This window comes from Ascaphus truei, chromosome 2 (genome assembly GCF_040206685.1).
Source record: "Ascaphus truei isolate aAscTru1 chromosome 2, aAscTru1.hap1, whole genome shotgun sequence".
Taxonomy (NCBI): Eukaryota; Metazoa; Chordata; class Amphibia; order Anura; family Ascaphidae; genus Ascaphus; species Ascaphus truei.
Window position 1 is genome coordinate 350598690 of NC_134484.1, and position 17909 is coordinate 350616598.

At 38.7% G+C, this 17909-nt stretch overlaps 1 protein-coding gene across 3 annotated transcripts in view; it reads left to right on the forward strand.

The window, feature by feature from the left end:
- Positions 1-17909, forward strand: part of TAX1BP1 (Tax1 binding protein 1) — a 100320-nt gene that overhangs the window by 43168 nt on the left and 39243 nt on the right. For all 3 annotated transcript variants that reach the window (XM_075586848.1, XM_075586849.1, XM_075586847.1), the window contains 3 exons: positions 646-804; positions 15092-15240; positions 16553-16643. In XM_075586848.1, coding sequence (XP_075442963.1) covers positions 646-804; positions 15092-15240; positions 16553-16643 — 399 coding nt within the window. The remainder of the gene's footprint in view (positions 1-645; positions 805-15091; positions 15241-16552; positions 16644-17909) is intronic.

Below are 17909 nucleotides of genomic sequence, written 5' to 3' on the forward strand. Positions count from 1 at the left end.
CCCCCACTTTGCGCACAGCTGCCTTTAAAGAGTTTAAACGATAGCCTAGCACCAGAGGTCCAAGTGTAGCCTCTAAACTCTACACCAGCGGTTTCCAACCCTATGTGAAATTCCGAGGAACACCAACCATCTCTAACAACGCTTCTGAGATCAGATGCATTGTAAATTCTTCGTATTTGGTACAATTTTAAAATGACTTGAAAATTACAAGGAACCCTTCAGGTATGCCCGGGGAAAAACACTGCTCTACACTAAAGGCAGCGTTTTTTCCTTGCATTTTAGTAATGACCATTTTAGTAATGACCATTTATGACGATCCATATGAGAAATTTGTTCTGGGATGTTCATTTAAAGAAACATTTAAGATGCATGCTCCTCTATATGGCTAGGATTTACAACAAAATGGGGTCTAAGTATCAAAGCCTCCAGGCGGAGAAACTGGGGCAAAACCAGCTGAATTAACGGCATGAGATTTATCAAAGAACAAAAATTCCATTCCTTTCAAATCGATTTGTGTTTCTTTGCTAAAGTTGCTGCTGTTGTTTGCCCCAGTTTTGCACCTGGAAGACTCGCATAAATAAACCCCTCCCTGTCCTAGATTAACAAACTTCTTTTATTGTTTCGTTTTTTATTTTATTTTTTTAGTTGAAAATAGAAAAGTTTCTGAAAGAAAAGGAGGAACTGGTAAAGATAACAACTGTGCTGGAAAAGGAAACTATTCAACTAAGGCAACAAGTGGAAAGGCTGGAAACGGAGCTTGCACGTGAAAAAGAGCGCTCCGATCAGCTGGTTTCAGAGGGAGAGGTAAATCTGGAACATTGTGTTGAGCTTTTCCTACCGGGAGACTTTATCCCTTGAAAGAGTATTTGCAGACTGGTACAGTACACTAATAATATAATTGTTTTGCAGAACATCAGACACCTTTCACACTAAAATATACGAAACCCACTCGCTGTTAAAATGTGGATTTGGTATAAAAGTAACCTAATGGCTATGAGTTAAACGTTGAGGTTTGAAGGATTAAATGTGTGTGTGTGTGTGTGTGTATACTCCTATTAGCACATATATAACAATTTAATAAATAAAATACAGACAATACGTGATCATGAATTAATTTAAATTTGTGATTCAAATATGCTATAAAATGAAGGTTGATGGTTGCTACAATTATTCCAGAATGGAAAAGGAATTGAGGATGAACCCTGAGGGTCAGAGAAGTCTCTAATTGTATCTGTGTCTCAATTATATTCAATATTGTCCTCCTTGGAAGAAATTGGTGTGTGGCTCCAATATATATGCAGTGAACTGCAATGCTCGTGCTGCAGCAGAGACACGGCACACAGGGACCGCAGCCCGATGGTAAGGCACCAGAATACCTCCACTTCAATCAGTGTGCGTCAATTCCTGTCTCTGATTGAAGTGGAGGTATTCTGGTGCCTTACCATCGAGCTGCGGTCCCTGTGTGCCGTGTCTCTGCTGCAGCACGAGCTTTGGAGGAGTGAACCTGGTCGGGTTGTTAAAGCGGAGCAGCACATTGGCTTTTACCCGTTAAACACTGCGGATGTGTTCTGATGACACGCGGGTGTGTTTACAGGAATTGGTTATTCCTTGATGAGCTGCCGTTCAATTTGTTTTTAGTTTTGATCTCCCCAGCTACATTTCTGTAGTATGTTGTGCATACACTTCTCTATCACCTTATATCCATTGTGCGCTGGTTATATCTTTGTGTGTGTATGTGTATTTGAAGTAATTGTTTATTTATGGGGACAGAAAGAAGGTTGTGTATTTTTATTTTTTATTATTATTATATATCTTGGTTCTTCCTAATAATGATCATGTGATTAAAATTATACACACCCACTCTGTCATGGAACGAACTCGGTAAGTGGGAGGTACTTAACATGCAGTAAGAATCGGATTCAGACGATAAGGGAACTAAAACATCCCCCCCCCCCATGTCTCAATTTCCAAGACGTCTTCCTGGAATTATTTAAAACTTTCTTATTCTCTTATTTTAAAGCTTTTATGTTTTTTTAATTAAATATATGAACACTGGTTCATGTTGGGCTTATGTGGCACTGCACAATTTACTCCTTCAGCACAGATGGAGCAAGCTTAAATCTGCGCAGTAATACGTTGTATATCCTCATTGTTTGTCACATGCAATCCTAATCGTGACATTTCATGTTCCCTCCCTTTGGCTCACCCTCCTGGACTTAATTTTGCAGGACACTTCATGAATTCCATAGTGACTTCTAAAATTTCATAGAGAGCAACTGTGGTGTTAAATACACTGCTCTTAGTGTGTGCTGCTTTCTTTTGGAGCCTGGACACAAGTTCAATGGGATGCTGACAAGCAATATAGTAAAAGGTCCATGAGTTGTGTGTTTACAGAAGACCAGGTTAATTCTATTAACCTCCTGCCACTTTGGCTTTTATGTTGTAAAGAGCTTCAGGATTGTGGTACCAAGCTTGACGACGTAATGGATTAAAACCATTTCCAGATGTGTTGTGAAGGAATGACCGCTAGCAGGAAGGATTTTCTAGTTGTATAAGTTGTAGTTAACTTTGTGTGTGGTGTGTGTGTGTGTACAGTATGTATATGTATATATATACACACACCAACACACACTGGATGTTATGTTAAAATGGCAACATTATGCATTTCTTAATATTTGACCCCAAAAAAGAGTAACACCACCATTTAAATGTAATATACAAAGTTGGAATTGTGCCATAATAAATGTTAGCTTCTAAGCTTAGTTAGCAAACTAAGTCTGTCTTTGTTTTGTTTATTCATGTAGTAGTTCTGTTGGCCGTTTGTTTTTGAAAACACAGTCACTGAATTGGCCTGTGAGCATTTGTAATAGATCTCAAAACTTGTAATGCTACCTCTCAACTGTGCTGTCATATTTCAGTGTGATTTAAAGCCACATTTAGAAGTTGGCTACATTAGTAGAATCATTTAGGAATAAACTGTAGTTCCAAATGAAAGAGAAACAAACTGAAATAAAGGCTCTGGAATTGTATCTGTGGAAGTCACTAAAGGTCAATGATGGGACATGGACAGAAGTCCAAAGTAAAGCTATTGCTGGTCCAGTAGAGAGTACATAAAAATATTCATGCTTTATTTACTGTAGCACCTAAAACAAAACGGGATGTGTTTAATTGCTGTTAATAAAAGATGTTTTGTATTATTTATTTAAATTATTTTGCAATAGGATGAATTAGCATCAACTCTATTAACTAGGATTATTTAGACTAAACATAAATATAAAGCTGGAACCATAGAAGTGGAACTTGGAGGACGCGTTTCCAACGTGCTCGAGTCGCCCCCCCAAAAAAGAGCTGCTTGACGAGCATCTTTGGAGAGTTTTTATTTCAGTTTTCATTTCCCCCTGTCCAGATTAATGTGTTAAACATGCCTTTGCCTGCACACAGCTAATACTAGTGAGACCAATGTTTCAATTCTACATGAACAGCCTTTATGGGTGCAGTACAGAGACCAAAATGAGTAAATGGCAGTGACTTGTTGAAGGGGTTAAATTGGGGTGTTTAAGAAGAGATCTATAAATATTTTTGAGTCGCTTTTTAATTGCGTTTGGGTAAGGGTTTGACTTCCTCTATCTAGCCCTTCCCTTGTATGGCGTAATGCTCTCCCTCTCTGAAGTGTAGCGATTAACTTAATCCCATTCATTTCTAATGTTTTGTTAAGATTATTCACAATGGAGATATATGGCATAATATCATTTTATTGTACATAATGTTTAGACTGTTCAGTTCCATTTTTGGAATATGTATTGCAGTCATTTGTTTAGGAACTGAAACTGTTCAAATAATTGCTATTCTCATTTACAATGCACCAATATTCCACAGCGCCGTGCACACTGGTAGTTAAGGAAGGAGGGTCCTGCTCCAAGGTGCTGATGGCTCTTGCATAATTTCTTTAGGATTCCTGATCTGTTTATGAACGTGAAAGCGTAACCTCTACTACTAGAGCCGCCTGCCAGTAAAGTAGTTGTACACTTTACCATAACACTGAGCCGCTCATTTTCAAAACAAAGCTTCACCCGATCTAACTGTCCAGCACTTTTTATTTGTCATTTTATGTCACTGGTGGGGTATTATTAGCGGTTCATTGCATGCCACTAAATGTTGGTTTTAATTGTATAGTTTAATTGTACAATATACAACATGGAAATGTGCAATAAACAAAGTAATTCAACAATGAAGCACTCCACTTAAAGTTGAACCAATCCCAAGTCTGACTTCAGAAGCGGTCAAACACGGGGTTCAAATATTGTCACTTCCCCTCCCTGCAGCACCTTTATTTTGAAAAAATATATATATAGGTAGGTAAATTTGCATTGGCAGGATGAGACACATTCATTGCTTTAGTGTTTATTGCTTCTATCCGTGAAAAGAGTTTTTAGTGACCATAAACAGGTAAATCCTGTTTAACAATGAAATAGAATTCTGCAGCATGTGACATCAATCTAGGTCCCCGCTGCATTTAGTATAGATAAATCCAGGGCACAGGTAACCAATGTCACCACTTGCAGATTTGGCCGTGGAAAAAGGCATGCAGAAGTATGCCGTTTGCTTTTAACCCTTTAATGGCCAGAGGCCTGCTGTGAAGAGTCCGTCGCTGTTGTTTTACAGGCCCCTCTGGCAATGAAGGGCTTTATTCCTGTCTAATTTTTATTTATTCAATTTATTTATTTATTTTTACAAAAATGTGAGGTACATTTAAATATTCTAGCGAAGTTGAGAGATAGAAACTCGCCGAAAGCCGCCTCTACCTGTGAACTTCGCTACAATGATTTATTTATTTATAAAATATTTTACCAGGAAGTAATACATTGAGAGTTACCTCTCGTTTTCAAGTATGTCCTGGGCACAGAGTAAAACAAAATAATACATGGTTACAAGTACAGTTACATAAATGAACAGGGTATACATTATGGACAATGATTGGTCTTTATTTAGATTCAGAGAAACGTACAATTTGTTGGCATAAGAACCACTTGGCCCATCTAGTCTGCCCATTTTTTTGTCTGCTGTTAACTTGCATACCCTTTCTGACCCTTGACTTTTTTTTATACTTGGGATAGCCAGCTAGGATTGTCTATTCCAAGCATTTTTAGATTCCCTTAATGGGTTATCCTCTACAATCGCCGAGAGACTTCCACTGACCCACCACCCTCCTCCGCCTGAAGAGCGGTTTCCTTCCAGGGTGCCTGAAATCCTCCAGCTTCAGCGCATGACCTCTTGCTCTAACGCTGCTTTCTTTCAAATATACGTGCCGTCTGTACCTTGTTGAAACCCTTTATAGCTGAATATTGAAGTGTCATTCATATCTCCATTCCCCCTTCTCTCCTTCAAGCCGCACATATTGAGGCATTTTTTGTATTTGCTGAAGTTGTATGATCTAGACCAGGGATGCTCAACTCCAGTTCTCGCGCTTCCCCAACAGGTCAGGTTTTATGGATATCCCTGCTTCAGCGCAGGTGGCTCAATCAACAGCTCGGTCTTTGACCGGACCTGTTGTGGGGCACTTGAGGACTGGAGCTCAGCACCCCTGATGTATAGACCATGCACCATCTTAGTAGCCCTTCTTTGAAAAATATGATGTCCTTTCTGAGATATGAAATCGAGAACCGAACAGGTGATCACAGGGGTAATCTATAAAGTGGCATCACAATGTATTTCTGCTGCTTGTACCTCTCCCTGTACAACCTAACATCCTTCTGGCTTTCCCCATTACTTGACTACTTTTAAGTCAACTGAAATAATGTACACAATTGCTATATACATTTTGTGTTCATCTAATAAAACGCCTCACACTATGCAGGTTCATAATTACCCTACATAATTTAATTTTGTCCAAATAAATTGTGAAGAAAGCAACTGCCCTCGCAAGCCAAAATCTATTAATACAATTAACGTTGGACCCAAACACCAGATTGGCACCGGCTATCCAGCACGTCTGCATTATGGGACTGCTCCGGAAACGATCAAGCAGCTCCCGGATGCTGAAAACGCAAAAGGAGAGCGCTCCACTTGCGTATCGATCTGGCTGGCCACTCGAATCGTCACACTTTATTGACTAAGCCCCATTATATGAAGGTATGAACCGAGGGTATCATATAATATACATTATATGAGGGTGTGAACCGTTTGCTGCCGTTCGCTGATGTTGGTTGATCTCTATTTCTATCTGAAACTCATATGCCCTTTATCCCCTGTACCCAATTTTCCAACTCTATCTGTCCTATGAAATGTCTGTGACTTCACTGTATAACCTCTGTTCTTTTAATGTAACCATGTATTTTTTATAACTCTGTGCCCAGGACATTCTTGAAAACGAGAGGTATCTCTCAATTTATTACTTCCTGGTAAAACATTTTTATAAATGTAAATAAATAAATTATATCTCAATCTCTCTCCTAGCCTCAGCTTAAATGAACGACCTGGTTTCATAGCTTTATAAGCACCATTTTGTTACCTAAATGTTCTTGGATAAGGACCTTAAAGGTTAACATTATATAATTGAAAAGATCTGTAATCGGTCGTGCTGGGTATTTCTTACGTTTGTACAGTGTTCGAAGTGGCTTATAATTTGCTCACTGCATCTACATTAATTGCACATTGGGGTAAAAGTATTTTTGCACTTATTTTAAACTTTCTGGAATCCATTTTTCTTGGGGAAGGAAATAGAAGTTTGTAAAGTAGTGTTACCGTGGGTGCATAAACAAAAAATAGTGCGTACCCCCAGTGTCCACAAACGTTTTGGCAACAGGCATTTTAAATTAAAGTTCTGTAAATGTACCTTCCTTGCAGAGTAAAACCCGGAATACATTAATTTAACTTGATCCAGGTTCACGTATTTCTTTTTTAAAGATGGGCATTCTTCAAAAAAATAAAACGTGCATATTTTGAGAGTTCTTAAAATCCTTGGACTTGCAGTGAGCTGCATGGAAGTGGAGATCATGTTTTATTGGGAGGGGGAGGGGGAGGTGTAAAGTAGGTTTTGTCTTTTGTAATGTTATGTTGCCCTCTAGTGGTAAAAAGTCATGAACAGAACTGCACTATTGCCTAAGAAAATAAAGATTTGGAACCACTGATTCATTACTGAAAGATTGAATTTTTTTTTTATAGATCTATGTTTTACAAAGAAGATAAATTAATATGAACAACTCATTAAGTAGCATTGCTGTTGTAACATTACAGCGTCAAACCATGCAAAACAAAACAAATGCCCAGCTAATTATCAAAGACCTTTTTTCTCTGTTGGTACATTTCAATAAGTCAGTTTGATCAGACCTGTGTAAAAGTAAAATTAATTCTCGCTCAGATATTTTTTTTCCCCTCTCAGTATGGAAAAGGCATCATCCATATCTAAATTTAACACACTGGCACACTTGTTGCTTTTCAGTTAGACCACTTTAACCATTTGCCCAATTATATATGTTTTTATATAAGTTTTTATTACGTGTGCTGTAAATAAGGTTGAGCTCCTGCATGCTTTCTGATGATTGACGTTTCATACAGTGAGAATCCTTTGCTATCTAGAAGAGCCATATATTCAATTGTCTCGTTTTGATTTCGAAAGAAAAGAGTTGTAAACACACAAAAATAACACTGAAAAGTTTATATCTTGGCATTAAAGCTTAAAAATACTTTTCATTTTCAGATATTCTGGATTTTTGTGTGTATAATTTATTGTGACGGTTCTAAGTGTTTTTATTATTGTGCTAGCATTGTTAAAGCTAAATCCTATTTTTTTTTTTTTTAAATAAATTAGTTCTGTTGTATTAGATAATACATTTTGCATTTTTGTTTGCCCGGGGGGTCAAATTAACTATGGAAATTCCTACCAATGCAATTTTAATGATGTAATTTTTTTAATGTACTGATCGTCCTTTTGGTTGCTACAGCAACCCTTCAAAGTCATATTTACTTCCTCTTTTGAAACAGTCTCTGCCCATTGGCAACAAAGTATCACAAACAGATCTATCACTGTGAAATCTATATTACGAAGTGTAGCATATTATTGTTACAATGTGCCATATTAGTGGCAGCATTTCACAGACTGCAGCACACAGCTAGAAGACAGACATTTCTTTAGGCACATAATCAGGATTTTTACAGATTTATAACAGTTGCACAAAACGATTACCAGTTTTGGTAAGGATGTAGAATTATACACGGTCACATGCTTTACATATAAAAACAGAGATTCACCTGGCGCTCTTGTTGGTGTCTTGTACGTATGTAAAAAATGTATCAATATGATAAACAAAAGAACACGTTGAATAAAATAAATGAATAAAAACTTAAATACAGACAGTGATAGATTGCAGCTGGACCTTCCTTGGTGATCCTCTGTTTATATTGTTGTACAGCTTTACATATAAAAATAAGATAAGAAGGGGAATGTTGCTTTACAATTTCTCATCCACATTGAAAACCCTCAACCCATTAAAATAGTTGAGACGGTTACATGGTGGAATATGTTGCTTTTATATTGACTCCTTTTATTCATTGTTTTTATGGGACTGGACATTTAAATGTACTATTCTAGCAGAATAACACAGTGGATTTAGGTAAAGTAAGTTGCACTTACTCTGAAGTGGTTTTAAAGTAACAAATATATATTTTTTTAATCCTGGAAAAAAAAGTTTTGCCCGTTTGTTTTATATATGCACTATATTGGCATTGAACACATTTCGTAAATTTATCAGATTAGATATTCCAGTTTTCTGTGTTTATTTTATTTACAATAAATCTGTATTTTCATTTGATTTAAAAAAAATCTGTGTTAACAATGTAAAAAAAAATAATACGTTTTTATTTTCAGTTTCCATACTCCCCTTTGTGTTGCATTTGTCTCCTTCCTGTGACCATTAAAAAAATGATGCTTTCATTCCGACCTTTACTGGTTTTAACTATAAGCGCAAGATAATCAGTCGCTATGTTTAGGTGAAAACTGCAATTCCTACAAATTATGCACAGCATTTTCACATTTTGAAAGCAATAGGAAATATTAAGCCAAATATTTTATTTTGTTTAGCCCCAGTGAGTTGTAACAGTCACTGCTGAGATTAGGCATGCTTGTTTCTCATTGTCCGTGTATATTTCATGTAAATCTATTCTCTTGAGGAGTATGATGCATTCTTTAGAAGCCTACAGCTAGAAGGGACCTTGTATTTATTTGACCCCCCCTGAATCAATAAGATATGTTCGCAATGACCAAATAAATAAACTGAAGGCGAGCGTAAACGCCGCCTAGATATATTCAAATGTGGCACACTACTAATACTAATACTAATACTACTACTAATATAATACTAATACTACTACTACTACTACGCTTGTGCTTTGTCAGGGAATAAATAAACAATATATCTGACGTTAATGTTAACGTGCAGTAATCTTCTCCATGGTTTTAAGTCATGCAAGCATAGGCCAAACATTAAAATAGCTTTTATAGAAGGGAATCAAAGGGGCGACAATTTATGTGTAACTATCGCTGACATGAATACATTTGCCAATATATTTATTTTTTTAGTTGCAATAATGGCTTTAAATGTAGTTATTGCTCATTGCGAGGCTGCTGCTACGTTTGACATACTGCAAAGCAGTCTTTTATGGAGGAGTGTAATCTATGTAGTCATTTTTATTTATCACAGTCTTCTGTAGTTGGTTTAGTGAAACCTTTGTTCTCCCCTTTAGAACATAATTCTTGTTGCGGGAATAACAAGGGCAGAGAGCATGCTATTTTAAACGTACTCAGAAACAAGAAAAACACTGATATTACAGAGTGTCTAAAACATGGCGATACATAGGGATCCATAAAGATAATTAACATAGCCACTTAGCATTTACATTATGGTCACTTTGTTGCTACTCTTCCAGTCCAAAGACACTACATTTTAGTAGTTTTACAAAATGTTTTTTATACATAGAATAAAATCGGTTCATATAATGAAAACGGGGATGAATTCTCTGTCTTCAGCGGAATAGATGATACACTTTAGCTAGATTTCGATTCTCTTGTATTTATACAATGATATTATTATTAGTTGAACGTCTTTATGCTTGGTCTGTAAAATAGCACATACACTGCTGTGGTTATGTGGTCTATGTATTTCACGGTATGAATAAAGAATCTTAGGAGCTGAATTCAGCATGGGTTGGGTTAGTGTTATGATCATGGCTGGGAAAATAAATGGTTATAGGGCAACAACTGTTTGTAGTAAGCGAAGTAGGAATTTCCATAGTTAATTTGACACCCCGGGCTCCCAAATCACTTCAGTATTATATTATGGAAAATGCACCAGCCATGTAAAGCTTGGTATCTTCTTTGTCATTTTGCTCCACATAACAGTACAGGCATACCCCGGTTTAAGGACACTCACTTTAAGTACACTCACGAGTAAGTACATATCACTCAATAGGCAAACGGCAGCTCACGCATGCGCCTGTCAGCCCGTCCTGAACAGCAATACCGGCTCCCTACCTGCACCGAAGCTGTGCGCAAGCGGGGAGACTATAGAGCCTGTTACAAATGTGTTATTTACATCAGTTATGCACGTATATGATGTTTGCAGTACAGTACATGCATCCATAAGTGGGGAAAAGGTAGTGCTTCAATTTAAGTACATTTTCGCTTTACATACATGATCCGGTCCCATTGCGTACGTTAATGCGTGGAATGCCTGTAATGCTATGTAATAAATAGAGAAACTGAAAAGTTGTGTGTCTGAAGCAGGGACTTGATAGCACAACTTCTTGGTCCCATACACACTATTCCATGCCTCCTTTTCCGAAGGAGAATAATACTGTACATATGTTGTAGACAAAAAAATAAGCAGTTTTATAAACTTTTCACTCCACTGTAAATCATTAGATTTCCTTATATTTTTATCAATGTATCCTGTGAAGTGTACACCTTGATAACATGCATAGTGTAGGTCTTCTCTATCAGGAAGGACATTTTAACTCCTAAAAACTAAAAAGTACGGCATATCATTTCTACAATTGAATCATTTAGGAGAATGGAAGCGCTAGGTGTGTTTGATTTTGCAAGGCGTTCTTCAATTGGTTGTACCGCTTTTGGTTGTCGCATGTTGTCCTTGTCTGAAAAAAATGAAAAGTGCAAGTTTGAAAATAAGGAAAAGTAGTGTTACTCTGTACGTACCCATGCTATCCCTGGATACTTGTAAAAGTTCCTTAATTACTGTAGCTCAGAGCATGATTTTCACAATTAAGGAGTAAACACAGCCCCTCATTATATTTTATTGTACCTGAATAGTTTGTAGCGAACTTGGATGCTGTCCAGTGCCAGTTCTCCTCGTATGGAAAAATGCAGGTTGGTCTAACCCTTTCAGTGCCAGATGTGCCTGCAATACTAATTGTTACTGCTAACGTGTGTGTGTGTGTGTGTGTGTGTGTGTGTGTGTGTGTGTATATATATATATATATATATATTCGGCGAGTAGATTTTTTGGTGATTTGTTGACCACTGTATATATATATATATATATATTAATTAACAGCTGACGGCGGGGACGGCTGGGAGGACCTGCGCTGTACCAGCGGCAGACACCAGGTGTGCTCCTCCTGGCAGTCGTCCTCTGCCGCTCTGCTCCTGCGGTCCTCAGTCTTCCTCTCTTGTGATCTTCCTCTTCCACCACCGCCCTTCTCTCTGCCGCCGTGCTCACAAGCTGCCGTCCCTCTTTCTCCGCCACTCCCGCTGCCCCCCAAAATGTGCGGCCCTAGGCAACTGCCTAAATCGCCTAGTGGTTGCACCGGCCCTGTGTATAGTGATCGTCATGTACCCTGCACAAATATCCAGCAGAAGAGCTACACCTCTTGGTTGTTACTGTGGCTCAGAGGCAGATGCAGGGGAGTCAGATCTCCAAAACTGGAAACATGGTGGCCAGTGGATGAGTCCCTGAAAGTGGCACATTTATGAAGGTTTTTGTACAATCTAATTTGGGGTCGGTTAGTCTCTGCCATTATCAATTATAGGCAGAAGGGGCGGCCCAGTGAGTAAACGACGCGGCGTATCAATCCGGGGAACCTGGTTCAAATCCCGGTGTCCGCTTCTTGTGACCTTGGGCAAGTCACCTTATCTCCTTCAGCACCAAAATCATAGATTGTAAGCTCATCTGGGCAGGGAATGTGTCTGTAACAATCCTGTGTGCCGAGTACCGCGCTCTATACTGTAATTGTGCCCCATTGGGAGAAGAGCGCTATATGAAATAAAGTTATTAATTATTAATAATATGCTAATTTTCCACCGATGGAAGCCACTGAACAAAATAGGAATGAAAGCAGGTCTTTTCACAGATGACACCTTTTTTAATTTGAAGTATGCGATAATGAAACTGATGATTGCTATAGCAATCCTGTGGCATGATAGCACGTGGAACATTTAGGTTTGGCATAAAAGCTGCATGCACTTTAAACATGCAGGGTTTAACTAGTTCTTATGGGGGTTTCTACGTTTAACTCTCATCTGAGCATAAAATAATGTGTTTAGTGCTCATTTGCAGAGGTCAATGTTCGTACACAGCTGAAATGGCCGGGTACAGTTGTTGAAGCAGCAATGAACCAGATTTAACCAGTTGGTTATGACTCGTAGCTAGCAACGGCTAGTATGCATGAGCTTGATTCAAAGTATATAATCTCCTCAGTGAAGTTCTACATGTAAAAATGCGGGTATATCTCCATATTTAAATAAAAATATTCTGAACGTTGTGATTATTCTATATTAAAACTGATGTTTAATGCACTGTATATGTACAAATACTGTATCATTCCCTCTTCCCCCAACTCCTCCTCCCTTGTGATTTTATCCAGTTATATCTATCAGTGTTCCCCAGTCCCTTTTCTTTTATATATCCCCCCAAACCCTACAAAATGATTCATAAAAATGTAAGTAACAAAAACAACCACTGTGGGTCATTCACAGAGCTAAACATCTATATATTTTTACATTTCTAAGGTAGTGAGGAATCAATATGGGATGACCATAGCAAAGCTCTTATTACAAAATGAAAGAAAATATGCTGTTTTTATCAATTTAATAATCTTCTGCAGGTATGTGTATTGTAATAGAATCACTAGAATATGTACAAAAAAAAGTGCAATTCCTGCATACTCAGAATTTGTGATCAACCCCGTAGCACAAACAAATTAAATGTGATCGGTGGTGCTGGAAAAGCATAAAACACCTGAGAACTTCAAAGAAGATTCCCACCAGTGGGAGCAGAAATACTCATAGCATCCGCACTGCAGTTCCAAAAGTGTTATACCACAAACTGCGCACAACATAAACCTACTCAATCACTATTGATACATAAACTGTCAGTCACGTCAAAATATAACAAAAGGCGCCCTGTGTGAGGGAACAATGTCATTTTGTTTATGGAGGGAATCCTAATAGATCCCACAATGACAAACTGGAGACCTGGGTTCCAGTGCACAAGCAGAGGTAAATAAGGAAATGCACAAAAACAAGTTTCACTGATTAATTGAAACCAAAGCCGAGTCAGACGGCAAATTCCTAAAACCACGTGGTCAAATTAAAATGATACAAATAAATGAATGTATAAACCGAATATGGACAGAGTCCAAATTCCGATGTGGGAAGTAACTTTAAAGTGGCAAACCACACATTCCTAACCTTGTGGACCCTAGATCCTGCAACTACAGCACCGGACACTATTGTCAGTGCTCAATCTGGCGCCCAATACAAAGATACAACACGAACAGGCGATTACATTGTGGCTTTCTATTTGTGACTCTCTGGTACGTTTGTAGCCCTGCGAGACATTTGTTGATTTCGTTGTTGTCAAAACCGGAACAAAGAAACTACAAATAGGTTATGAACCTGGGGACCCCCACATGTCTGGGGATGATGGATGTGCTCTAGGTGACCCCCTGGTTCAGGTAATGTTTTAAAAATATAAATAATACAATCTATTCTAGGGGCTTTGTGGTGTGAATTTATATTGTCCTTGGTAGTCCAGTCAGATTAATGCAGGGAATCAATCGTATGCAGGACACCATCACAAGTTAATAGTAAAGCACAGCGATCCGATCAGAGGATGGTGGCTCGAGTGTTGACTCGCCTAAATCTTTGACTGGGTTTTTGTTTATGTAATAATAGTGGCAGAGTATTTGTTATTGTACCCTTTTTTTTGTATTGTGGTACTATAAAAATGTAATTCTTGGATCTTAAGCATGTGTTATGACCATTTTTCTCTCTTACTGTGTGGTGGTGAATGTCAGAACCCTTGTCCCACATTGATATACTGTAGATATATATATTAATGAGAAATATGCTGGTTCCACAACTGCAAGGTTTGATGTGAAATGCTTTATGCAAGCATAAGAGATCTGCTTCTGCCTAGCTACATATACTTGGCGATCTACTGCATAACGTCAATCCAAATCCATTAGGATACATGTGACTCTGCATATCATCCTTGATTACAACCATGTTTTTTGGTAACCTTTTGACATTTCATGTGTGTCTAATGTCCTAATAAAAAGCTGCCTAATATGATGGTTACCAGAGTGCTGCATTGCACATAGACTAACAAACTCAGGATTAAGGGGTTATTTATGAGGGCCAAGGAGCATTTCAACCTTTACACCCTACTATATTTCATGGAGATGACATTTCTATATGAATTGCTTTTTTAATTTCCCCATTCCCACCCTGAACACCCTGACAGTTTCTGCAAAAGTGCGAGGCAGTGATTTTACAGGCAATAGTGTGAGTGACTGAGGGCTGAAACATTGGCAGTTTTGTTTTCACATCACGCACAAACTAATATTAATATATATATATGGTTATTGAGGCAAAAAGTGACACTGTGTGCTCATTTGCATGTCATTTCCCAGAATCCCTTGCTGCAGTGGAAGTGCTGTATGCTGGGTGATAATGGGGAAAGGCGGGGTTGCAGACCTGCCTAAGACATGCAGATGAGCATACAGTTATATTTGCATATATATTCTAAACATTCAACGCCATGCAGGTAACCATTTTTTATGTTTTCTTTAACATCAGACTTTGCTCCAAGTGTCTGAAATCTCAAAAACAGAAAGTGAAGAAGTGAAGAAACAATGTAAGGAGATGTCTTCTAAAATCCTCCAACTTGAAGAAGATATCATTATTGTGACTCAGAAGGCCATCGAAAAAGAAACAGAATTGGACAGGTACTATTTCATGTGTGCAAGTTCCTGTATCTTTATTCTCACGTTCCATCTTCCGTGCTTGTAGAGAAGTGTGTATTCGGGTTGCCAGGTGTCCAGTGCTGAAACGGACTGTCCTGTACTTGAACATTCTGTCCAGTAAAAAATGAGAGGAAATACTGGACGTGTATGTGTCCGGTATTACCTCTATGGACATAGTGGCCTGACCAACTGGGGGCCGGGGAGGGGGGGATTTCCCCAAGCAGGGAAAGAGCGGGCGGTTGGTAGAGTAGGGGGCTGGGCAGCTTCCTCCATCCTGATTGGCTGCTGCTGGGTAATGCAGTTAATCAGTAGGAGGTGTCAGGAGCCTGGGGTGGGTCCAGAGAGATGAGGTGTGCGCTCGGTCACACCTCTCACAATTGTGTCCAGTATTTTTGGAGAAGCCGTCTGGCAACCTGTGTGTGTGTGTGTGTGTTTCAGCTGCTGTTTATCTAGCTTAACACCCCAGCTTGCCCTCTATTATTAGCATGCACTGTAGGTCTAATTTTTTTTTAAGACTAAAGAGTATTTTAAAGCTGCAATCCTGGCTGCTTTTTTGTTTAGCAGGATTAGAACTAGGGATCTTCCAAAGCTGAACTGTATTATTTCTAGCCCTGTGGACCCCCCAGATTCCCTAAATACTTATACTAAACTAACTATATTAAACTACTACAGTAGTCTCTCTGGAAACAGAATAGACTTTCAAATTTTGCGGGTTCCATGAGCCAATAGGAAGCTGCAGCGTCATCCATTGCGGCTCCCTATTGGACGGCCATTTAAATCCCCTGGAGAAACCAGGCAGTAACACCAGTAACTTCACCAGTAAATATCTGGGGAACCAGTGATCCTGGGAGCTGTAAAGAACACTGTTTTTCTCTGGGGATCCCTCCACTTGTTTCAATCCTGTGTTTTAAAATTAAAGTTAAAAAGTAATTCAAAATGCAATTTGTCACCAGCTGCTTTAAACAGTCAGCAATGAAGTATTGTATTTCTGGCCCTTCAAGCACTAAAGAAACATACATTTTTTTTTTTAAAGTTATCTTGAAGTTGCAGTTCTTCATAGCAACATATGGAGGAATTGCACAAAAGTGAAAGCATTTTGTTGGAAACGTTCTCCTATTTGTAGAACATGCTCCCTTAATCGAGATGCTTCAGCTATATTTGAATCAGTATTTATTTTCTTTTTGTTTCAAAATAGAAATGATCTGGGGAATTTTGCAGTAAAGTTTACCATCTCTGATTTTGCACTTTGAGATTAAAAGCAATGCTTTATTTTATTTTGTTACCTTTTTTTTAGCCTGAAAAACAAGCTGAAGAAAATGGCAACTGAGAAGGAACAACTGGAATTGCAACAAAAAAATGAGAAGGATGAAAAAGAACTGTACAAGGTAAAATATTATGATATATTGTGATCTATTGCCATTATAGTGGAAACACTGTTTTCCTGTAAGCTAATATTGTGTATTAGTGCATAATACACGAGTAAGCACCATCTAAAATTATTACTGACTGCCTGTGGCATTTTGTTTGTTCTCTTCTACCCGGAGAAATATTCAGAGATTAGCATGATTTCATCAAGCATTAAACTTGATTTTATAACTATATATGATACCTTTTAATTGTGGTCCAGGTTGCATTTCACTGTGTGGGAGATAATGCGGACTCTTGGTATTATTTGCCGGACAACATCTTCTTTTGATTAGATCACTGCATGTATAGAGAAGTCTTTGCTTTTGAAATATTAGATACTAGCTGTACCCGGCATCACATACACCGATCTAGGATATATGAAAGTTTTTTCATTAAACATTACTCTCTTTGTTTTCACCCCTCCCTGTATGTAATGCCTTGTCGTTTCTTGTCATCTCTTCCCCACCGTACTCTCCTCTCCTCCATCATGCCCTGATCCTTTTTGCACTCTCCTCCCCTCTTTGCACTCCCTGTTTTACTGTGTCTGCTCCTCACTGTGCATACTACACTCCCTCCTCTCCTACTCATCTCATCTGTCTCTCTGTTTCCTCCTCCTACTGACCTTGCTGTTTCGCCTCCCCTCTCTTTACACTCCCTCCTGCCCCATGTGCACACTGCTCTCCATTCTATTCAGAGGGGGAGGGATGTGCATCCTCATTGGCTGTCCCTGGGTGAGTGACAGGCCGCTCATTCTATCACAGAGTTGGAGGGATGTGTAGCCTCATTAGCTGTCTTTGGGTGATTGACAGGCTATTCAGCCTATCACAGAGGGATGTGCAGAGATCCTTAGCGTTTTATATAAGTTTGCGTGTGTGCGTACGTGCGTACGTACATATATGTATGTATCTCCTCAAAAGAATGGGGGGCATCAAAGGGGAAATACCAGTGCATATAACAAAAATTGCAGCAGGACATTTAAAAGGAGGAAAGAAGGGGGGGGGGGGGGATGTGAAAGGGGAAAAATCTTTTGGACTAAAAATGGAGCACATCTAGATCGGAGTCAATACAATTAAAGCAGGAGACAGTAGCACAAGCACTAGGAATAAGTACTGGACTGAGAATAGTGAGATGCCACAAATATAGGAAGGGTTGAGCAAGTCACCAGGCTGCAGTGATGAAACGGGAATAAGCAGAAAGACTATATCTGTCCCTCTTTTTGACATTTACTCTTGTAGAGGGAAAAA